This window comes from Pagrus pagrus, assembly GCF_965226575.1.
Source record: "Pagrus pagrus genome assembly, chromosome: 24".
NCBI classification, from domain to species: Eukaryota; Metazoa; Chordata; class Actinopteri; order Spariformes; family Sparidae; genus Pagrus; species Pagrus pagrus.
The window spans coordinates 2,370,539-2,394,348 of NC_140206.1; the positions used below are offsets into that span (position 1 = coordinate 2,370,539).

Sequence of the window (23,810 nt, forward strand, 5' to 3'; positions counted from 1 at the left end):
GCAGAGGCACTGTTAGCTAGGTGTAGCGCAGAGGCACTGTTAGCTAGGTGTAGAGTAGAAATACTGTTAACTAGGTGTAGCGTAGAGGCACTGTTAGCTAGGTGTAGAGTGGCAACAATGTTAGCTAGGTGTGGAGTAGAGAAACTGTTAGCTAGGTGTAGTGCAGAGGCATTGTTAGCTAGGTGTAGAGCAGAAGCACTGTTAGCTAGGTGTGGAGTAGAGAAACTGCTAGCTAGGTGTAGTGCAGAGGCACTGTTAGCTAGGTGTGGAGTAGAGAAACTGTTAGCTAGGTGTAGCGCAGAGGCACTGTTAGCTAGGTGTAGAGTGGCAACATTGTTAGCTAGGTGTGGAGTAGAGAAACTGTTAGCTAGGTGTAGAGCAGAGGCACTGTTAGCTAGGTGTAGCGCAGAGGCACTGTTAGCTAGGTGTGGAGTAGAGAAACTGTTAGCTAGGTGTAGCGCAGAGGCACTGTTAGCTAGGTGAAGAGTGGCAACAATGTTAGCTAGGTGTAGAGTAGAGAAACTGTTAGCTAGGTGTAGAGCAGAGGCACTGTTAGCTAGGTGTAGAGCAGAAGCACTGTTAGCTAGGTGTGGAGTAGAGAAACTGTTAGCTAGGTGTAGCGCAGAGGCACTGTTAGCTAGGTGTAGAGTGGCAACATTGTTCGCTAGGTGTGGAGTAGAGAAACTGTTAGCTAGGTGTAGAGTGGCAACATTGTAAGCTAGGTGTGGAGTAGAGAAACTGTTGGCTAGGTGTAGAGGAAAGGCACTGCTAGCTAGGTGTAGAATGGCAACATTGTTAGCTAGGTGTGGAGTAGAGAAACTGTTAGCTAGGTGTAGCGCAGAGGCACTGTTAGCTAGGTGTGGAGTAGAGAAACTGTTAGCTAGGTGTAGCGCAGAGGCACTGTTAGCTAGGTGTGGAGTAGAGAAACTGTTAGCTAGGTGTAGCGCAGAGGCACTGTTAGCTATGTGTAGAGTGGCAACATTGTTAGCTAGGTGTGGAGTAGAGAAACGGTTAGCTAGGTGTAGAGCAGAGGCACTGTTAGCTAGGTGTAGAGTGGCAACATTGTTAGCTAGGTGTGGAGTAGAGAAACTGTTAGCTAGGTGTAGAGCAGAGGCACTGTTAGCTAGGTGTAGCGCAGAGGCACTGTTAGCTAGGTGTGGAGTAGAGAAACTGTTAGCTAGGTGTAGCGCAGAGGCACTGTTAGCTAGGTGAAGAGTGGCAACAATGTTAGCTAGGTGTAGCGCAGAGGCACTGTTAGCTAGGTGTGGAGTAGAGAAACTGTTAGCTAGGTGTAGCGCAGAGGCACTGTTAGCTATGTGTAGAGTGGCAACATTGTTAGCTAGGTGTGGAGTAGAGAAACGGTTAGCTAGGTGTAGAGCAGAGGCACTGTTAGCTAGGTGTAGAGTGGCAACATTGTTAGCTAGGTGTAGAGTGGCAGCATTGTTAGCTAGGTGTAGAGTAGAGAAACTGCTAGCTAGGTGTAGAGCAGAGACACTGTAAGCTAGGTGTAGAGTGGCAACATTGTTAGCTAGGTGTGGAGTAGATAAACTGTCAGCTAGGTGTAGCGCAGAAGCACTGTTAGCTAGGTGTAGAGTAGAAACACTGTTAGCTAGGTGTAGTGTGGCAACATTGCTAGCTAGGTGTAGAGTAGAGAAACTGTTCGCTAGGTGTAGAGCAGAGACACTGTTAGCTAGGTGTAGAGTGGCAACATTGTTAGCTAGGTGTGGAGTAGAGAAACTGTTAGCTAGGTGTAGAGCAGATACACTGTTAGCTAGGTGTAGAGTAGAAACACTGTTAGCTAGGTGTAGCGCAGAGGCACTGTTAGCTAGGTGAAGAGTGGCAACATTGTTAGCTAGGTGTAGAGTGGCAACATTGTTAGCTAGGTGTAGAGTAGAGAAACTGCTAGCTAGGTGTAGAGCAGAGACACTGTTAGCTAGGTGTAGAGTGGCAACATTGTTAGCTAGGTGTGGAGTAGAGAAACTGTTAGCTAGGTGTAGCGCAGATACACTGTTAGCTAGGTGTAGAGTGGCAACATTGTTAGCTAGGTGTAGAGGAGAAAAACTGTTAGCTAGGTGTAGAGTGGCAACATTGTTAGCTAGGTGTAGAGTAGAGGAACTGTTAGCTAGCTGTAGAGCAGAAGCACTGTTAGCTAGGTGTAGAGTAGCAACATTGTTACCTAGGTGTAGAGTGGAGAAACTGTTAGCTAGGTGTAGAGCAGAAGCACTGTTAGCTAGGTGTAGAGTAGAAACACTGTTAGCTAGGTGTAGAGCAGAGGCACTGTTAGCTAGGTGTAGCGCAGAGGCACTGGTAGCTAGGTGAAGAGTGGCAACATTGTTAGCTAGGTGTAGAGTGGCAACATTGTTAGCTAGGTGTAGAGTAGAGAAACTGTTAGCTAGGTGTAGAGCAGAGACACTGTTAGCTAGGTGTAGAGTGGCAACATTGTTAGCTAGGTGTGGAGTAGAGAAACTGTTAGCTAGGTGTAGAGCAGATACACTGTTAGCTAGGTGTAGAGTGGCAACATTGTTAGCTAGGTGTAGAGTAGAGAAACTGTTAGCTAGGTGTAGAGCAGAGGCACTGTTAGCTAGGTGTAGCGCAGAGGCACTGTTAGCTAGATGTAGAGTAGAAATACTGTTAACTAGGTGTAGCGTAGAGGCACTGTTAGCTAGGTGTAGAGTGGCAACAATGTTAGCTAGGTGTGGAGTAGAGAAACTGTTAGCTAGGTGTAGCGCAGAGGCACTGTTAGCTAGGTGTAGAGTGGCAGCATTGCTAGCTAGGTGTGGAGTAGAGAAACTGTTAGCTAGGTGTAGAATGGCAACATTGTTAGCTAGGTGTGGAGTAGAGAAACTGTTAGCTAGGTGTAGCGCAGAGGCACTGTTAGCTAGGTGTGGAGTAGAGAAACTGTTAGCTAGGTGTAGCGCAGAGGCACTGTTAGCTAGGTGTGGAGTAGAGAAACTGTTAGCTAGGTGTAGCGCAGAGGCACTGTTAGCTATGTGTAGAGTGGCAACATTGTTAGCTAGGTGTAGAGTAGAAATACTGTTAACTAGGTGTAGCGTAGAGGCACTGTTAGCTAGGTGTAGAGTGGCAACAATGTTAGCTAGGTGTGGAGTAGAGAAACTGTTAGCTAGGTGTAGTGCAGAGGCATTGTTAGCTAGGTGTAGAGCAGAAGCACTGTTAGCTAGGTGTGGAGTAGAGAAACTGCTAGCTAGGTGTAGTGCAGAGGCACTGTTAGCTAGGTGTGGAGTAGAGAAACTGTTAGCTAGGTGTAGCGCAGAGGCACTGTTAGCTAGGTGTAGAGTGGCAACATTGTTAGCTAGGTGTGGAGTAGAGAAACTGTTAGCTAGGTGTAGAGCAGAGGCACTGTTAGCTAGGTGTAGCGCAGAGGCACTGTTAGCTAGGTGTGGAGTAGAGAAACTGTTAGCTAGGTGTAGCGCAGAGGCACTGTTAGCTAGGTGAAGAGTGGCAACAATGTTAGCTAGGTGTAGAGTAGAGAAACTGTTAGCTAGGTGTAGAGCAGAGGCACTGTTAGCTAGGTGTAGAGCAGAAGCACTGTTAGCTAGGTGTGGAGTAGAGAAACTGTTAGCTAGGTGTAGCGCAGAGGCACTGTTAGCTAGGTGTAGAGTGGCAACATTGTTCGCTAGGTGTGGAGTAGAGAAACTGTTAGCTAGGTGTAGCGCAGAGGCACTGTTAGCTAGGTGTAGAGTGGCAGCATTGCTAGCTAGGTGTGGAGTAGAGAAACTGTTAGCTAGGTGTAGAATGGCAACATTGTTAGCTAGGTGTGGAGTAGAGAAACTGTTAGCTAGGTGTAGCGCAGAGGCACTGTTAGCTAGGTGTGGAGTAGAGAAACTGTTAGCTAGGTGTAGCGCAGAGGCACTGTTAGCTAGGTGTGGAGTAGAGAAACTGTTAGCTAGGTGTAGCGCAGAGGCACTGTTAGCTATGTGTAGAGTGGCAACATTGTTAGCTAGGTGTGGAGTAGAGAAACGGTTAGCTAGGTGTAGAGCAGAGGCACTGTTAGCTAGGTGTAGAGTGGCAACATTGTTAGCTAGGTGTGGAGTAGAGAAACTGTTAGCTAGGTGTAGAGCAGAGGCACTGTTAGCTAGGTGTAGCGCAGAGGCACTGTTAGCTAGGTGTGGAGTAGAGAAACTGTTAGCTAGGTGTAGCGCAGAGGCACTGTTAGCTAGGTGAAGAGTGGCAACAATGTTAGCTAGGTGTAGCGCAGAGGCACTGTTAGCTAGGTGTGGAGTAGAGAAACTGTTAGCTAGGTGTAGCGCAGAGGCACTGTTAGCTATGTGTAGAGTGGCAACATTGTTAGCTAGGTGTGGAGTAGAGAAACGGTTAGCTAGGTGTAGAGCAGAGGCACTGTTAGCTAGGTGTAGAGTGGCAACATTGTTAGCTAGGTGTAGAGTGGCAACATTGTTAGCTAGGTGTAGAGTAGAGAAACTGCTAGCTAGGTGTAGAGCAGAGACACTGTAAGCTAGGTGTAGAGTGGCAACATTGTTAGCTAGGTGTGGAGTAGATAAACTGTCAGCTAGGTGTAGCGCAGAAGCACTGTTAGCTAGGTGTAGAGTAGAAACACTGTTAGCTAGGTGTAGTGTGGCAACATTGCTAGCTAGGTGTAGAGTAGAGAAACTGTTCGCTAGGTGTAGAGCAGAGACACTGTTAGCTAGGTGTAGAGTGGCAACATTGTTAGCTAGGTGTGGAGTAGAGAAACTGTTAGCTAGGTGTAGAGCAGATACACTGTTAGCTAGGTGTAGAGTAGAAACACTGTTAGCTAGGTGTAGCGCAGAGGCACTGTTAGCTAGGTGAAGAGTGGCAACATTGTTAGCTAGGTGTAGAGTGGCAACATTGTTAGCTAGGTGTAGAGTAGAGAAACTGCTAGCTAGGTGTAGAGCAGAGACACTGTTAGCTAGGTGTAGAGTGGCAACATTGTTAGCTAGGTGTGGAGTAGAGAAACTGTTAGCTAGGTGTAGCGCAGATACACTGTTAGCTAGGTGTAGAGTGGCAACATTGTTAGCTAGGTGTAGAGGAGAAAAACTGTTAGCTAGGTGTAGAGTGGCAACATTGTTAGCTAGGTGTAGAGTAGAGGAACTGTTAGCTAGCTGTAGAGCAGAAGCACTGTTAGCTAGGTGTAGAGTAGCAACATTGTTAGCTATGTGTAGAGTGGAGAAACTGTTAGCTAGGTGTAGAGCAGAAGCACTGTTAGCTAGGTGTAGAGTAGAAACACTGTTAGCTAGGTGTAGAGCAGAGGCACTGTTAGCTAGGTGTAGCGCAGAGGCACTGGTAGCTAGGTGAAGAGTGGCAACATTGTTAGCTAGGTGTAGAGTGGCAACATTGTTAGCTAGGTGTAGAGTAGAGAAACTGTTAGCTAGGTGTAGAGCAGAGACACTGTTAGCTAGGTGTAGAGTGGCAACATTGTTAGCTAGGTGTGGAGTAGAGAAACTGTTAGCTAGGTGTAGAGCAGATACACTGTTAGCTAGGTGTAGAGTGGCAACATTGTTAGCTAGGTGTAGAGTAGAGAAACTGTTAGCTAGGTGTAGAGCAGAGGCACTGTTAGCTAGGTGTAGCGCAGAGGCACTGTTAGCTAGGTGTAGAGTAGAAATACTGTTAACTAGGTGTAGCGTAGAGGCACTGTTAGCTAGGTGTAGAGTGGCAACAATGTTAGCTAGGTGTGGAGTAGAGAAACTGTTAGCTAGGTGTAGTGCAGAGGCATTGTTAGCTAGGTGTAGAGCAGAAGCACTGTTAGCTAGGTGTGGAGTAGAGAAACTGTTAGCTAGGTGTAGTGCAGAGGCACTGTTAGCTAGGTGTGGAGTAGAGAAACTGTTAGCTAGGTGTAGCGCAGAGGCACTGTTAGCTAGGTGTAGAGTGGCAACATTGTTAGCTAGGTGTAGAGTGGCAACATTGTTAGCTAGGTGTAGAGTAGAGAAACTGTTAGCTAGGTGTAGAGCAGAGACACTGTTAGCTAGGTGTAGCGCAGAGGCACTGTTAGCTAGGTGTAGAGTGGCAACATTGTTAGCTAGCTGTAGAGTATAGAAACTGTTAGCTAGGTGTAGAGCAGAAGCACTGTTCGCTAGGTGTAGAGTAGAAACACTGTTAGCTAGGTGTAGAGCAGAGGCACTGTTAGCTAGGTGTAGAGTGGCAACATTGTTAGCTAGGTGTAGAGTAGAGAAACTGTTAGCTAGGTGTAGAGTGGCAACATTGTAAGCTAGGTGTGGAGTAGAGAAACTGTTGGCTAGGTGTAGAGGAAAGGCACTGCTAGCTAGGTGTAGAGTGGCAACATTGTTAGCTAGGTGTGGAGTAGAGAAACTGTTAGCTAGGTGTAGAGCAGAGACACTGTTAGCTAGGTGTAGCGCAGAGGCACTGTTAGCTAGGTGAAGAGTGGCAACATTGTTAGCTAGGTGTAGAGTGGCCACATTGTTAGCTAGGTGTAGAGTAGAGAAACTGTTAGCTAGGTGTAGAGCAGAGAAACTGTTAGCTAGTTGTAGCGCAGAGGCACTGTTAGCTAGGTGAAGAGTGGCAACATTGTTAGCTAGGTGTAGAGTGGCAACATTGTTAGCTAGGTGTAGAGTAGAGAAACTGTTAGCTAGGTGTAGAGCAGAGACACTGTTAGCTAGGTGTAGCGCAGAGGCACTGTTAGCTAGGTGTAGAGTGGCAACATTGTTAGCTAGGTGTAGAGCAGTGGCACTGTTAGCTAGGTGTAGAGTATAGAAACTGCTAGCTAGGTGTAGAGCAGAAGCACTGTTCGCTAGGTGTAGAGTAGAAACACTGTTAGCTAGGTGTAGAGCAGAGGCACTGTTAGCTAGGTGTAGAGTGGCAACATTGTTAGCTAGGTGTAGAGTAGAGAAACTGTTAGCTAGGTGTAGGGCAGAGGCACTGTTAGCTAGGTGTAGAGTGGCAACATTGTTAGCTAGGTGTGGAGTAGAGAAACTGTTAGCTAGGTGTAGCGCAGAGGCACTGTTAGCTAGGTGAAGAGTGGCAACATTGTTAGCTAGGTGTAGAGTGGCAACATTGTTAGCTAGGTGTGGAGTAGAGAAACTTTTAGCTAGGTGTAGAGCAGATACACTGTTAGCTAGGTGTAGAGTGGCAACATTGTTAGCTAGGTGTAGAGTAGAGAAACTGTTAGCTAGGTGTAGAGCAGAGAAACTGTTAGCTAGATGTAGCGCAGAGGCACTGTTAGCTAGGTGTAGAGTGGCAACATTGTTAGCTAGGTGTGGAGTAGAGAAACTGTTAGCTAGGTGTAGCGCAGAGGCACTGTTAGCTAGGTGAAGAGTGGCAACATTGTTAGCTAGGTGTAGAGTGGCAACATTGTTAGCTAGGTGTGGAGTAGAGAAACTTTTAGCTAGGTGTAGAGCAGATACACTGTTAGCTAGGTGTAGAGTGGCAACATTGTTAGCTAGGTGTAGAGTAGAGAAACTGTTAGCTAGGTGTAGAGCAGAGAAACTGTTAGCTAGATGTAGCGCAGAGGCACTGTTAGCTACGTGTAGAGTGGCAACATTGTTAGCTAGGTGTAGAGTAGAGAAACTGTTAGCTAGGTGTAGAGTAGAGAAACTGTTAGCTAGGTGTAGAGCAGAGACACTGTTAGCTAGGTGTAGAGCAGAGGCACTGTTAGCTAGGTGTAGAGCGAGGCACTGTTAGCTAGGTGTGTCATATACGGCAGTATAATTGTGCTTGCGCATATACTAGTGTTATACGAGTTTTGTATATATACCTGTGTGTTGACCGGTGTTCAATAAAGCTACAGCGAAACTGGAGACGCCTCCTTCACAATCATCTGCTATCCAATAACACTGATAAAGAGAAAATGACAGTAACGCGTTACTGTGATCAGATTACTTTTTCCAGTAACGAGTAGTGTAAGGCATTACTCTACTGAAAATAGTAATCATGTTACAATTTTCCAAGCTCGTTACTTGCGTTTCATTGCTAGTAGCAACACACAGAACAGAAGGGAGGGGGAGGGGGGCGTGAATGGGTCAGTGATTGGTTGGGGTTTGGCACGAGGTGTCATTTACCATCACCGATTGGTCGCCAGCCGGCACCCGCACGGACAGATGGGAAAAAATGGAAGAGTCAACAAGCCCGGAGCATGCTGCTGCAAGCTCGTGTTCTGAAGACGGTCCCAGCTGCAAAAAGCCACTTTGGACGGGTGGAGATTCAGTCTTTATTTTCAATATGTGCAGCGAAAGGAAAATCACCTCGTAGTGCAGTGCACACTTTGCGCGGGGAGAAAGCTGCTCTCCACCGCTTCTAACACCACCTCCAACTTGAAAAAGCACTTGGAGCGACAGCACGGACACATAAAGCTCAAAATCCCAGATAAATAAGCTTGTTGCCTCGTACATAGTAGAGGAAATGCTTCCTCTTTCAACCGTCGAATCGCTGTCTTTTCGTAAGATACTCAGCAAAATAGCAGGGAGAGACCAGCCGTATTCTGACAGGAAAACTTTTGCAACGTACCTTGATAAATGTTGCGCCATGATGGAAAGTGGGCTGAAAAAAACGTTTGAGAGCATTGAGTATGTGTCAACGACCGCTGACATCTGGACGTGTCAACAGCTATATAGGCATGACTGCCCATTGGATTGATCCAAGCAACTTCCATCGTGCAAAAGAATCAAAGGACGACACACACATGACGTTGTGGCTACTGAAGTTGAGCAGGTTCACTCATCTTATGGACTGTCAGAGAAGGTCACCGCAACAGTCGCTGACAACGGCTCTGCCCTCTGGACTGAGGCCAGCCGGTCTACGGTAGCTGCAGAGCTAGTTGAAAGCATATGTGGAAAAAAGCTCATCGTGCCGACAGTAACGAGACGGGACTCTTCCCACAATGCAATGGCCCGCATCACTGAGATCCCATGCCCCAGTTAACCACTCTCTGCAGTCAGCTAGGTTTGAGAGCCTTTTCTGAGCGGGAGTATAAATTCCTTGTGGAGTACTGCACAATCACAAACCCACTTACAAAAGCTTTGGACCGATTACAAGGTGAGATTAAGTGTACGTAGGTTCCTGTTAACCTATGGCTTCTTGCCTTTCCTTTTTTTTTTGACTGTTGAACATTTGAATCAAACAAGTAATTCTTGATTCATATTCATTGATTCCAGGTGAAAACGATTGCTTTTATGGAAATCTACTACCGACACTGGAGGCTCTGATGTCAAAGACCCTGGCTTTGCGTGCCGGCCTCTCCCAGATGACGGTAGATCTGCCTGATGTCATAGTGCAGGTAGGCCGTGTGTGTGTGTGTGTGTGTGTGTGTGTGTGTGTGTGTGTGTGTGTGTGAGACTTACTGACTGTAACTTTGTGTGATATGAGAGAAACCTGTCAGATGCACAATTGCACATCCCTCCACTATCACAGATGCTGTCAGATGCTTCCACGATCACAGTTTTCTAAACTCCACACTGAAATGAGCTCTTAGAGAGTGTAAGATTTGTGTACTGGTACTGTGTTTCTGAAGACCTGGTATAGTCAATATGCCTGTTGCATCATCCACCTGTCAACTCCTTCCACAGGAAAGCGTGTTTTGTCCTCTTAAAGAGAAACATCTCATTTTGAAATCTCTTTCTCAGGCCGGCAAAAGCCGCTTTGCCTCTGTTTTGGACAGCAGGGAGGCTCTCCTGGCTGCTGTCACTCTGCCGAAGTTTAAGATGCGGTGGCTGAGGGAAGAGACCAGGAGAGAGGCCCTAAGGACTCTGCTGGTAACAGAGTGTTGTGCTTCCCCCGTGGCTGCCCCCAACAACGAGGAGCAGGAGGTCAGGCCTCTACAGCTAAGTCCAGCCTCCAGCAGCAGCGAGGATGACTTTTCTGTGTTTGAGGGAGAGCAGGATTCAGGATCTCTTGGTCCTGAAAGGGAGGTGATGGACTACCTGAATACTGGGTCAGAGATGGGGTTCCTGGACAACTTCCCCAGAATTAAGAACCTGTCTTTAAAATACAATGCGGCACCAGCATCCAGTGCTCCGGTAGAGAGGCTATTCAGCCTGGGGAGCCTTGTTCTGACTCCGAGGAGGAGCAGGTTGGGAGACGAGCGTTTGAGAGACTCCTCCTTATGAGGTATAACCACTGCTCTGACGAGAATTACAACAAATAAGCTGACACATTCAGAAGTTCATATCTTGCCCCAGAAAGATGCACTACAGTAGTTGGAAATGCCAACTGTATTTTCATTGATGTGTTTTGAGGCTATTGTATGTGCTTTAAGTAATTTCAACAACCTGCCTCTCCTCTGCGCTGTGCTTTGCTGTTGTTTTTGACAGTTTACCTCTCCTCTGCACAGTGCTGGTAAGGCCAGTCTTTTTTATTTATGGATATATTTTTTGAGGAAGTTAATATTTCTTTGTTTGTACTTGTTATAAATTGACAATCAAATTGATTGATTGTTTGCACTAGACAGTGTTTATTAAACATTAAGGAAGTTAATATTTGTTTGTACTTGATTGTACAAGTACACTTGTTTGTACCTATTTGCAGTAGACAGTGTTTGTTAATTGAGGGAGTTAAGCAGCATACCTGCACCAGTATTGGCAGGGCCAGTCTGTTGTTGGCGTAATAAAGACCCTCAAGAAGACTCCTCCTGTGTCTGTTCTCCTTCCATCTTATGCATCTCAGGCAATTTTAGAGTAAGTAGAAAAAAAAATGTAACGAGTAATATAACCAGTTACTTTCTCCAGGGAGTAATATAGTAATGTAAGGCATTACTATTTTTGAGAGTAATATGTAACGTGTAATATATTACTTTTTTAAGTAGCGAGCCCCAACACTGCTGACCACAGAGCGATCCATATAAGCATCCAGTTTAGTGCGTCTGATACAATCCGCAGATCTGCTACTGGAAATGAAACAGTTCCCTGTTGAAGCAGGAAAAGGTTCAGACTGACATGATTCATTTAATCACTCGTTTTTACAACGAGGCTAAAAGGGAAAAATCCTACAACACTAACTGGGAACTACTTAAGTTTGAGTCAGGAAAAGTCTTCAGACAGTAAACAGGAGCATTTATTGCCAAAGCTAAAAGAGCAGAAGAGAAAGTCACAAGTAAAACGTCTTCTTCTTATCAGAGACCCCCGGTGAAGCTTCAGAGGAGGACGAGCTGCTTCTATCGGACCTCCAGAACAAATCAGACGAGTTGTATGGACAAAAAGCAGAGGAGCCTTTGTCAGGTCCAGGAAGAGATGGCTGGAGGAGGGGAGCAAAGTCCTGCCGACTGTTTCCCTCCTGAAAAATACCGATCCAAAACCAATCCCATCCATAATTTAAATATTAATGGGCTCGTTACTGATGACGAGAAATCAATTGCAGACTTCTGTTCCAGATTTTATAGCAGTTTATACAGCTGACAATCTAATGAAGAAGCCACCAGTCAGTGTGTAAACTCAGTAAATCAGGTGAGAAAGATTGATCTGGCAGGTACAGATCAGTGTGACGCCCTCTTACAGTGGCAGAGGTCACTGATTCCATCGCTCTGCTCAGAAACAATAAATCTCCGGCACTGACGGTTTAACTGCAGAGTTTTATAAAGCCTTCTCAGATCAGTCAGCCCGTTTTTACTGCAGGTTTTTACGGAGAGTCTAGAGAACGATGCCCTTCCTCCTGGTCTCACTCAAGGTCTGCTCACATTGATCCCCAAACCTAGAAAAGACGCTTGTTATTGACAGCTGGAGACCCATTTGTCTGCTGAGTAACGATTATAAAATGATGGCGTTAATATTTGCCAGGAGAATTAAAGTAGCTGTTGACACAATGATAGCTGAGACACAGTCGGGCTTTATGAGGAACAGGCACCTCTCTAATAATATCAGACTAGTATCAGATATTCTTGACTACTCTGAGCTGATATCTGAAGACGGCTTCATCCTCTTCTCAGATTTCTATAAGGCCTTTGATGCAACACAACACCGATTTATTTTTCTCTAAAAGACGCCGGTCAGATACCTGTCGCCATTCATGTGATGAAGCAGCTTTCAGAGGCCTCTGGTCTGTCTGAGTATAAATAAATGTGAACTGCACCTTTAAAAGGTTGTAATACGGACTTCCGGTTCCGGCCATGCCCGAGTCAGTCGCCTAAGCAGAACGCTCTGCCCGAGTTCGGTCTAAAATAGCCTGAAAAACAACCATATCCCACTCACAACTTTAAAGTGACCACGAAAATGAGCTCAAGCCAAAAACAGACTAAAATGGACACCAGAGCCGGGAAAAATGATGACCCGAAGACGAAACAAAAGCAGCTAACACTTGATGCTAATTTAGCCAACAGTGAGCCGGGAGCCGAACAGCTAATGCTAAAAGAGCTCCGGAAATTCAGACAAGAGTCCGGGGAGGCACAACGACACATTCAAGACTCCCAGACACGGATGGAGACGTCTATGGCCGAAATTAAACAGTGGATAGACACACTTGAGGAGAGGTTGTCATCTACCGAAACCAGAGTGAGTAACACCGAAGACCGGGGCCTGCGGCAAGAAAGAGCGCTAGCTTACCTGCTAAGTAAGGATGCAAAGCTAACCGCCAGACAGGATGACCTGGAAAACAGGCTCCGCAGGAACAACATTAGAGTGTATGGAATACCCGAAGATGCGGAGGGTAAAGAGATGATTCCGTTCATAACTAATCTCTTTAAGTCAACTCTAAAACTGCAGGAAGATATGAACATATGTCTGGAGAGGGCTCACAGGGCCATAACACCGAAGCCGAAGCCGACAGCGCCGCCGAGATCGATAATAGTGCGGTTTTTGGACTTTAAAGTTAAACAAACAGTGCTCCATCAAGCCTGGGCCCAGCGGGACGTGGAGTTTCAGGGGAAAAAGGATTATTTTGACCAAGACTACTCCCCGGATGTCCTGAGAAAGAGAAAGCAAGTGCGTGAAGTCATTAAAAAGCTCAGGGAACGCAACATCAGAGCTCAAGCACCTTACCCGGCACAACTAAGGGTATTTTTGGACACTGGGGTCAAAACCTTCCCCTCTCTTTGTGAAGCTCAACCAACTCTGCAGGAGCTAGGAGTGGAAGTAGACGTGGATGAACGGGACCTCCTGGAGAGAGAACTACTACAGGACAGATGGCTGACCCAGGGCAGACAGGGGAAAAAGGGACTGATCCTGACTCCCAAGGAAATCAAGACCATTATGAGCTGTGTAGATCATCACAGAAACGAATGAGTCTCAAATTAACTCCGCAGGAACCAGGAATGGAAGTAGACTTGAATGAGTGGGACATCTTAGAGAGAGAGCTACTACACAGATCGACACTGAGAGGTTTGATAATAAGAAAGTAGATATTTTGTTTTCTCCTTTTTCATTAAAGTTTAATTGGAGAAGGTAACGTGAGTGTAGTAAAAGCATATTAAACTTAAATTGTTTACGGGCTCAAAAAAATCAAAATCAAGAGCTTGGGCAAGATTTATTTTTATTTTATTTTTATTTTTTTATTACAGACTGATTTGGGCACTTAATGCAGCAGAGTTTGGACATTGCGTGGACTGCTGCTCACACACTTTGTGTTCCCCTCCCAGGGAGTCTAATCTCCCTGCCCGGACATCAGGGGTGGGTTATACATGGACTGTTAACCATATGTCTCTTTAAAGAGGGTAACCCATGGTTTCTTTGGAAGTTCTATCAAGTTATCGGTTGGTTTTGGTGTTTCATATGTTCTCTGTTTTACGGCAAGGTGACTCTAAGTACTATTTTCGGTTGTAAATGTACCAAGACACTTAAGAGAGAGAGAAATGGTGAATTATATTATCTTTTTCTTTTCTTCTTTCCATATAGTAGAATATGACCACTTTGAAATGTGTTAGTTACAATGTAAATGGACTAAATCACCCTATAAAGAGGAAAAAAATATTGGCACAATTAAAAAGGTTGGAATGTTCGATAGGATTATTGCAGGAAACCCATTTAAATGAGGAAGAACATGCTAAGTTAAAAAAGGGGTGGGTGGGACAGGCATTTAGCGCATCATACGAAAATCATAAGAAAAGGGGAGTAACGATTCTCTGCCATAAATCTTTATGTTTGGTCCCAGAAAAGGTTCTCCGGGACAAAAAGGGTCGCTGGGTCATGGTCATAGGTTCCATTGGAGAACTTTTATTGACAATTATGAATATCTATGCACCCAATGAGGATGATCCAGGGTTTTTTAAGGTGGTGGCTCAACTCCTGGCAGGGAACTCAAAAGGAACAATAATATTAGGGGGTGATTTTAATTGCGTGATAAACAAATGCATAGATAAATTTCCATTCGAACAAAAATATCAAATATCCAAATCCAAAGCAGTCTGCAATATGCTGGATGAACTCGGACTGGTTGACATTTGGCGTGTAAAAAACCCCAAGACCAGAGACTATACCCACTTCTCGAGAGTCCACAAGAGTCACTCAAGAATAGACTATTTTTGTATCTCGAAACAAGAAGCCCATAGAGTGGATGAATGCCACATTGAACCTCAAACTCTTTCAGATCATGGTCCAGTGGTCATGTCGTTATGTATGGATCAGAATAAGACTCAGAAATTATGGAGATTAAATGTGTCACTTTTAAATAACTTGGAGGTGGTTCAGGATATAAAAAACGAATTAAAAAATTTCTTGGACACAAACGACAATAACGAAGTCTCCCCTTCCACCTTGTGGGACACAGCGAAAGCAGTGTTAAGGGGCAAAATTATATCAATATCCTCTAAATTAAAAAAGGAGCGTGAAAAAGATCAAAGATTATTAGAAGAACAAATTAAGAAATTAGAGACAGAACACAAAAAAACAAATAATGACACTATTTTCATAGAGCTAAGTAAGTGTAGACAGCAATTAAATGATTTACTAACATACAAAGCGGAGGGGGCCTTACGCTTCACTAATCAGAAGTATTATGAACAAGGGAACAAAGCAAGCAGGCTGCTTGCTTTCCAATTAAGAAAAGCACAAGCAAGCCGAACAATACAAAAAGTTACATGCCCAAACTCAAAAAATTTGGTGTCTCATCCCAAAGCAATAGCCAACGCTTTTTCTAAGTATTATGAACAACTTTATGATTCAACAACCTCCCCCAACAAATTAGGAAAAATTAAACAACTTCTCCAACAAATTACTCTTACCAAACTGGACCAAAAGGAATCTAAAGCTATAGTTGAAACTATCACGGAAGAGGAAATTAAAAACACTATTAAAAAGCTCAAAAACAACTAATCGCCAGGCCCGGACGGGTTCCCCGGGGAGTTCTATAAATGTTTTCAAGCCGAGATCGTTCCCCTTCTACATAAAGTATATAACTATGCGCTGAATGCTAGAGACCCACCTAGAACATGGGGAGAAGCAGTGATCTCGGTCATACACAAAGAAGGGAAAGATCCCACACATTGTGCCTCATATAGGCCGATAAGTTTGTTATGCAATGACGTTAAGATATTGAGCTCTATAATAGCAAGAAGACTCCAGAAGATCATTAATAAGTTGATTAACCCAGATCAGACGGGCTTTATACCTGGAAGACTGGGAATAAACAACATTAGGCGCACGCTTAATATAATATCAACTGCCCAATCACAGTCTCACCCATCAATGCTTCTCGGTCTTGACGCCGAGAAGGCATTTGATCGGGTGGACTGGCTGTTTCTGGAGCATGTCTTAAGTAAAATGGGATTTGATGAAACATTTATTGAGTGGTTCGAAGTCCTATATAAAAACCCCACTTCTAGGGTTCGTGTTAACGGTCATATCTCAGATAGTTTTCCACTAAAAAGAGGAACGCTTTCTTGGCATTTCAGATAAGACAAAAGAGCACAAATTATCATTATACGCAGATGATGTCATTTTGTACATTAGGGATCCTAGCTCTTCTATACCCGAACTTTTAAAACTTTTGAAAGACTTTGGTGTGGCCTCAGGATATAAGGTCAACGAATCGAAATCTGAAGCCATGATGTTGAATGGGCGATGGCCATCAGAACTATCTGACAAGATCAAATTTAATTGGTCACCTCAGGGATTTCGATACCTGGGAATAACTATTTCCTCGGATGCTACTCAACTGTATAATTTGAATTATGGGAAATTAATAGAACAGAAACGAAAGGACCTGGAAAGATGGGAATTATTGCCATTATCCTTCTTTGGTAGGATTGAGACAGTCAGAACAAATATTCTACCCAGACTGTTATATTTGTTTTTATCTCTTCCTATTTGGATTTCAGCGACTAAATTAAAAAAACTACAAAAAAGGATTTCTTCTTTTATTTGGCAGAAAAAGAAACCTAGAATAAAATTTACACACTTGACTAGCAGTAAAGCAAGCGGTGGTCTAAATGTACCAAATTTCAAATTATATTACTGGGCTGCACAATTACACGGGGCAGTAGAATGGTTAAAACAAAATAAAGAAACAACATGGCTATCTTTAGAGCAAAATTCATGCCCTGGAGTCTCACTACAAGTATTACCATTCTGCTCAAATGAGATATGGACAAAGAATAAAATTTCAAATATCTGGATGAAGTGTACACGCAAGGTTTTAGTTTCTGTAAGGAAAAAAATAAATGCTCCACAGTCTATATCTAGAGCAATGAAAATTTCTGAGATAATAGATTTCAAACCTAGACACCTTGATTCAAGATTTAAAGAATGGGAAAATAAGGGCCTTATTTTTATTGATGACTTATTTGATGGTGAAACCCTCAAGTCATTTATTCACTTACAAGAACAATTTGGTTTGATATCCACAGATTTCTACAGGTTTCTGCAGTTGAGAAGCTATCTGACTTCACATAAAGAATGGCAGTCTCTTACATTACAGCCTTCTGAGTTAGAACTGTTCTTCATCAGGACTATAAAGAAAGGGGATGGAAAAAAAATTGTTTCACATTTATATAAATTACTACAGACAAGTGTAACGGGGAGCTCTTTTGGAGTAAAGGAAAAGTGGGAATTAGAAATGAATGTCGTGATTGAAGACCAAATTTGGGAACAAGTGTGTGAGAACGGGCATAAACTGACCAGCAGCCCCACGTGGAAAGAATTCATATGGAAAGTGAATCTCCGCTTTTTCAAAACCCCATTTATCATCTCTAAATTTGACAAAACAAAGACAAATCTTTGTTGGAGACAATGCGGACAAATTGGAGATCACACACATATTTTCTGGGATTGTCCTAAACTGAAAATGTATTGGGAGGGGATCGGGGCGGAACTTTCTAACATCTTACAAATTAGTATAAAGAATGACCCGCTGGTCTTTGTTCTTGGAGTGCTTCCCTATGACTTTTTATGTAAAGAAAAAATGTACCTACTCAAAATCCTCATAATGGTGGCAAAAAAGATGATAACTATGTCCTGGTGTAAACCATTACCCCCGACCGTTGACCAATGGAAAGAGCGACTTATCAGGGTATATACAATGGAAATAATAACGGCTAGGCTCAATCTTGACGTGGCCTTATTCAAGAGGAGGTGGAATCCACTAATTACTTACTTTGGACTAACATTACAGGACACCTAGGTGATCCAGCATCATAGAGGCAATTTCAGGCCTGGACCCTCTAAAGTAAAAGGGTGTGTTTTTGTTATGTTTTCATTTCATAAATATCAACCATTCACCATGGTAATTCTACTCAATCTTATTTACACATAATTATTAATAATATTATTTATCCAATCATGTACTTTAAGTATCAGGTCTCTGACACTGTTATAAGAATATGGAACCACCTTGCCGACAGGTTTTCTTTTTTCTTTTCTTTTTTTCTCTTTCTTTTTACTCAGATATGGAACAAAAGAATGTAAAGCTTTTAAAAAGGAAAACTTCTGTAAATATGTTTAAGTATGTAAAGCTTGAAACATCAATAAACATATTTGTTCAAAAAAAAAAAAAGGTTGTAATACACAAACTATTTGCAACATGACGATCAAGGAAGAAGTCACATACTTGGGTGTTCTTGTTGCTAAAGACCAGAAGGCGAGATGTCCTTTAAACGTGTCTCCATCATTAAAAAGTCAACACACAGTGAACGAGTGGCTGCAGAGGGACTCATCTCTAACAGGCAGAGTGTTGCTGCAGGCTGAAGGATATCTGGGCTCACATACGCAGCTCTCTCTTCACACCTGGACACGGACATTTGGAAAGACGTTGACAGGAAGCGTTTTGACTTCATCTGGAAAAATCCTGCACATTAGATCAAAACAAGTGTCGTTGTGAGTAATTATGAATCCGGTGGGCTCAACTTTCTGGACTTTAACACACTGAACAAGACTTTTAAGACACATCGGGCTCAGCACGTTGTAAAACACCCTGCTGTCTCAGTGTGGACTTTTATTCCCCACTATATATTCTCTGCTTTGCTGCTCTGAGCTTTGTTTTGAACTGTAATCACAATGTGGACAAACTCCCTGTGAGACTGTCCACTTTCCATAAGCAGCTCCTTTTAGCACGGCCTCTCATTTATCAGCACAGTTTCTCAGCTCACAGGTTTCTGATCTGGAATAACAGATATTCTGCATAAAAACAAGTGGCTCTTTTCTGAGAGTCGGGTCCAGAACCAGGTTTAAATTCAGCAGTAAAAACCTGATTTTGTAGCTTTTCTCCATGAAGTTGTACATTATATGAATTTAATTTCTGGCTCCAGCGACAGAAAGGCAGTTAAACTGTCACCATATGCTCTTTCTCTGCCACTATATAACTTATAAGCTTCTGGCAACATGTTGTTTCTGCTGTTTATATGTGACATGTTCCTTCATTATCACATGCACATGTTTCTATAAGTCACATCTGAATTATAAACCCCTTTTTGCAATGAAGCTGACGGACCAATCAGAGGCCGGTAAAGTCAGCTGTGAGATGATGTCACAGAAGCTGCTGTGTGACTATTATTCCTGTTTCCTTGGAGGAGACGAGCTCCATTAAAGATCCACTGTTGGACTGTCGGCCACCACGTCCGCTGAGAGTCGATAAAACTGCAGAAATTGATAAACTGCTCTAATTTGAATTGTTTTGATATATGGAGGTATAGAAATCCTGACAAGAGTCAGTTTACATGGCAAACAACAGACTTGAGCAAACAGTCAAGAAGAGATGTTTGGTTGATATCTTCAGTTACGGATGTTTATATTGAACCCTCTGTACTTACAGACCATCAGCTGATAAACATCTCAGTTCATCTTAATAACACAACAGATCAGGATCAAAGTGGAAATTAAATAACATCTGTTAGAAGATAAACAGTTTCTAAGCATAAGTTAACTATTAATGAAAGCTGGAGAAAGGCTAAAGCACTGAACTCCTTCGGAGAGCAATGGGAAGTTTTGACGTATCAAATGAGAAGACTAGCAGCCCACAGAGGGGAAGAAATGGCAAAAGACAAGCGCATAATGGAGGATAATATAACAAAAAAGATCATTATGATGTATGAATCAACAAGATGGAGAAAGTGTGACTACATTACAATCACAACTATCAGATCTGTGAAGATGAAGCGAGGGGGCCTTTGTAAGATCTAGAAGAAAATGGACGGAGGAAGGTGAAAAGAACAAAATACTTTTTCAATGTGGAAAAAAGAAATGCAGAAACCTCCTCAGTAATTACATTAAACATCAGTGGCCAGATTACAGACAACGGCAGGGAAATATCTCACTTTGTCAAGAACTTGTATGAAAACCTGTTCAAGAAAAAAGTGAATTCATGTGAGTCGCTCTCATGTTTCAGGTCTATAGACGGGGATGTAAAACGAACAGACGAAGAACAGGAAAGTGTGTGATCAGGATGTTACTCAAGAAGAAATCAGTGTTTGTATTTCTAAGTTAAAGGATGATGAGTCTCCTGGGAACGATGGTTTAACTAGTGAGTTTTATAAAATCTTCAAAGAAGAGATTTCAGTTCATGTTTATCAGGAAGCTTTGTCTGTGGGAAGACTGCCGCCATCAGTCTCAAGGCCTCATTACACTGATCCCCAAACCTGGGAAAGACCCAGTGTGTGTTGAAGACTGGAGGCCAATTACTTTAATTAATAATGATGTTAAGTTAGTATCACTTATTTTTGCTCAAAGGCTCAAACACAGTGTTTAACATAAACTGGATGAAGAGATGTCTGCAGGGAGAAAGTAAATGATGGTACATTAAACCAGAACTTATTTTCCAGAAGATCGGGGGATTGAATTTCTTTTAAACTGTTATTACAGTGTTGATAAACTTCCTGTCAATCTGGCAAGTTTTCACAAACAAGCTTTACTTTCTTGGATGTTTTTCAAGAGACGGTTTGACCGAAATATCTTGTTTGTGACGCAGTTATTGAATGAAAATGGACATTTGTACAACTACACTGAGTTTTTAAAAAAGTATGCAACTCCTATCACACCTGAAGAATTGGCCATAATATTCGACGCTACAAGGATGAAATTTTGATTTCAGAGGTGGGGACACAAGTTCTTCTAGTTTTCTATCGCTACTTTTAGGTTCACTGTTCCCTTTTTTGGTTTGAATGGTTGTAAAGCATGTAGCAAAACATTACCACCCAATTCTGTGTTTCACCTTGTTAGTCAACTTCACTCCAACTCAGTACCACAAATTTTACACTTATTTTTGGGATATATGGTAAACAGACGTTATTTCTGCTCCTCCATCTTGTGCTCCTTTACATCCACACATCCCTGCCTGCTGCTGATCCAGCGAAGATAAACATAACAAAAGGTGGAATATCTATGAGCAACTTATAATTTAATTAATTACAATAATGACAACAAATATTGCCAAATAAGCTAGTTTATGTCACTCCCTCCCTACTGTGAGTTCCTGACCCAGCTCATGAACTCTCTGCTTAGTCGCTACTGCTTCTTACCAGTGAAATAATACATTCACACATTCACACAGACTTTTCAGTTCAGCGGCCTCAATATAAAACTGTACCTGGCCAGTTTGCTTCTTTCATCTGACAAAATATAAGATGCATGGTGTTTGAACTGTGAAAGCTCTGATACAGATCATCACCCCGACACTTGTCACAATGCTTAATCTCATGACTAACATGTTTATTCTTTCAACCTCACCTGAGTCTCCAGCTTCTCCTCCTCTACCTCCTCCAGCTTCTCCTCCTCTACCTCCTCCAGCTTCTCCTCCAGCTTCTCCTCCTACATCTCCTCCAGCTTCTCCTCCTCTACCTCCTCCAGCCTCTCCTCCTCTACCTCCTCCAGCTTCTCCTCCTCTACCTCCTCCAGCTTCTCCTCCATCTCCTCCAGCCTCTCCTCCATCTCCTCCAGCCTCTCCTCCTCTACCTCCTCCAGCTTCTCCTCCTCTACCTCCTCCAGCTTCTCCTCCATCTCCTCCAGCCTCTCCTCCATCTCCTCCAGCCTCTCCTCCTCTACCTCCTCCAGCCTCTCCTCCTCTACCTCCTCCAGCTTCTCCTCCTCTACCTCCTCCAGCCTCTCCTCCTCTACCTCCTCCTACATCTCCTCCAGCTTCTCCTCCTCTACCTCCTCCAGCCTCTTCTCCATCTCCTCCAGCCTCTCCTCCTACATCTCCTCCATCTTCTCCTCCTCCAGCTTCTCCTCCTCTACCTCCTCCAGCTTCTCCTCCTACATCTCCTCCAGCTTCTCCTCCTCCATCTCCTCCAGCTTCTCCTCCATCTCCTCCAGCCTCTCCTCCTACATCTCCTCCATCTTCTCCTCCTCCAGCTTCTCCTCCTACATCTCCTCCAGCTTCTCCTCCTACATCTCCTCCAGCTTCTCCTCCTCCATCTCCTCCAGCTTCTCCTCCATCTCCTCCAGCCTCTCCTCCTACATCTCCTCCATCTTCTCCTCCTCCAGCTTCTCCTCCTCCATCTCCTCCAGCTTCTCCTCCTCTACCTCCTCCAGCTTCTCCTCCTCTACCTCCTCCTACATCTCCTCCAGCCTCTCCTCCTACATCTCCTCCAGCTTCTCCTCCTCTACCTCCTCCAGCCTCTCCTCCTACATCTCCTCCAGCTTCTCCTCTACCTCCTCCAGCCTCTTCTCCTCCATTTCCTCCAGCCTCTCCTCCTCCATCTCCTCCAGCTTCTCCTCCTACATCTCCTCCAGCCTCTCCTCCTCTACCTCCTCCAGCTTCTCCTCCTCCATCTCCTCCAGCTTCTCCTCCTCCATCTCCTCCAGCTTCTCCTCCTCTACCTCCTCCAGCTTCTCCTCCTCCATCTCCTCCAGCTTCTCCTCCTCTACCTCCTCCAGCTTCTCCTCCTACATCTCCTCCAGCTTCTCCTCCTCTACCTCCTCCAGCTTCTCCTCCTACATCTCCTCCAGCTTCTCCTCCATTTCCTCCAGCCTCTTCTCCTCCATTTCCTCCAGCCTCTCCTCCTCCATCTCCTCCAGCCTCTCCTCCTCCATCTCCTCCAGCTTCTCCTCCTACATCTCCTCCAGCTTCTCCTCCTCTACCTCCTCCAGCTTCTCCTCCAGCTTCTCCTCCTCTACCTCCTCCAGCTTCTCCAGCTTCTCCTCCTACATCTCCTCCAGCTTCTCCTCCTCTACCTCCTCCAGCTTCTCCTCCTACATCTCCTCCAGCTTCTCCTCCTCTACCTCCTCCAGCTTCTCCTCCAGCTTCTCCTCCTCTACCTCCTCCAGCTTCTCCAGCTTCTCCTCCTACATCTCCTCCAGCTTCTCCTCCTCTACCTCCTCCAGCTTCTCCTCCTCTACCTCCTCCAGCTTCTCCTCCTCTACCTCCTCCATCTCCTCCAGCCTCTTCTCCTCCATCTCCTCCAGCCTCTCCTCCTCTACCTCCTCCAGCTTCTCCTCCTACATCTCCTCCATCTCCTCCAGCTTCTCCTCCTACACCTCCTCCAGCCTCTTCTTCATCTCCTCCTTAGTTTCACAATAATCATGAGTTTGGATATAAAATCTCATTTGTAATCTGAGGTTTCATTGAGTTTTTCTCTAAATCTTTCATTGTTGGTGTTTTTTAAACACTTGCTGCCTTTCAACATAAAAATAATACATGAAAATAAGTTTCTCTCTTTGGTATTAAATATAAGCTTTTTAAAATCTTTGCATTGTTGAGGCTCTACAGTTGTAATAATAATAATAACAATAATAATAATAATTCATTTGATTCATCAGCACTTTCAGTACAACTCAAAGACACTGAGACACTGAGAGCTGTGTAATTGATGAGGAGGACCTTGAAGTGGACATGCTGCTTTATTGGGAGCCAGTTGCAGGATGGTGGAACTGACACTGTGACTTCTAAAGAAGTCTCTTATGTCCACTCTTCTTTTTTTAGACATCCTGGCTGCGCCTAATTACCAAACACACACACACACGCACACACGCACGCACACGGACACCGACTCAAACGTTCATGTGAATGAAGCCTCTGGTGTTACAATCCTTCCAGCTGACGTGACCCAGCAGAACAAACGCCCAACTCACCGCGGCAGATTAATAAGGTTCCTGGGCAGCGAGCAGACCGGTGTGCAGGCGAGGTGGAGAAGAGAAGAAGAAGAAGGAGCGGCAGAGCTTAAACTAGAAAAAAGATATAATTCTCACTTATGGTGAGAAAACTGAAGGGAAAGGAATTGTTTTTGTTCAATCTGTTTATTTTACAAGGACAATATTACATCCATAAATGCAAATGGTCATCAACAAAACACATTTTCATGAATTTAAACCAGAAACCAGATTTTACATGCAGCTGCTAAAAAACATGAAAGACAAAAGCTGTAAGAACCCAGGGTCCGTTTCACAAAGCAGGTTTAGTGGTGTAATATAGTTCTGCCGCCTGTTTTTTGAGAAAATCATTGCAAAAATCAGTCAGTAGGCGACATTAGAAGTTATATTAGGTGGCGACTGTTTTCACTCCCATGTCCTTTTGATAATGAT

The 23,810-nt window shown here is 44.0% G+C and overlaps 1 protein-coding gene across 1 annotated transcript in view; it reads left to right on the plus strand.

Annotated features, from left to right (window-relative positions):
- LOC311252955 (uncharacterized protein) overlaps positions 1 to 23,810 on the plus strand; it is a 290,895-nt gene that overhangs the window by 51,206 nt on the left and 215,879 nt on the right. Inside the window, exons 13-15 of the mRNA XM_084346619.1 lie at positions 9,099 to 9,220; positions 9,567 to 9,959; positions 12,633 to 13,125. Of these exons, the coding sequence (XP_084202745.1) occupies positions 9,099 to 9,220; positions 9,567 to 9,959; positions 12,633 to 13,125 (1,008 nt within the window). The remainder of the gene's footprint in view (positions 1 to 9,098; positions 9,221 to 9,566; positions 9,960 to 12,632; positions 13,126 to 23,810) is intronic.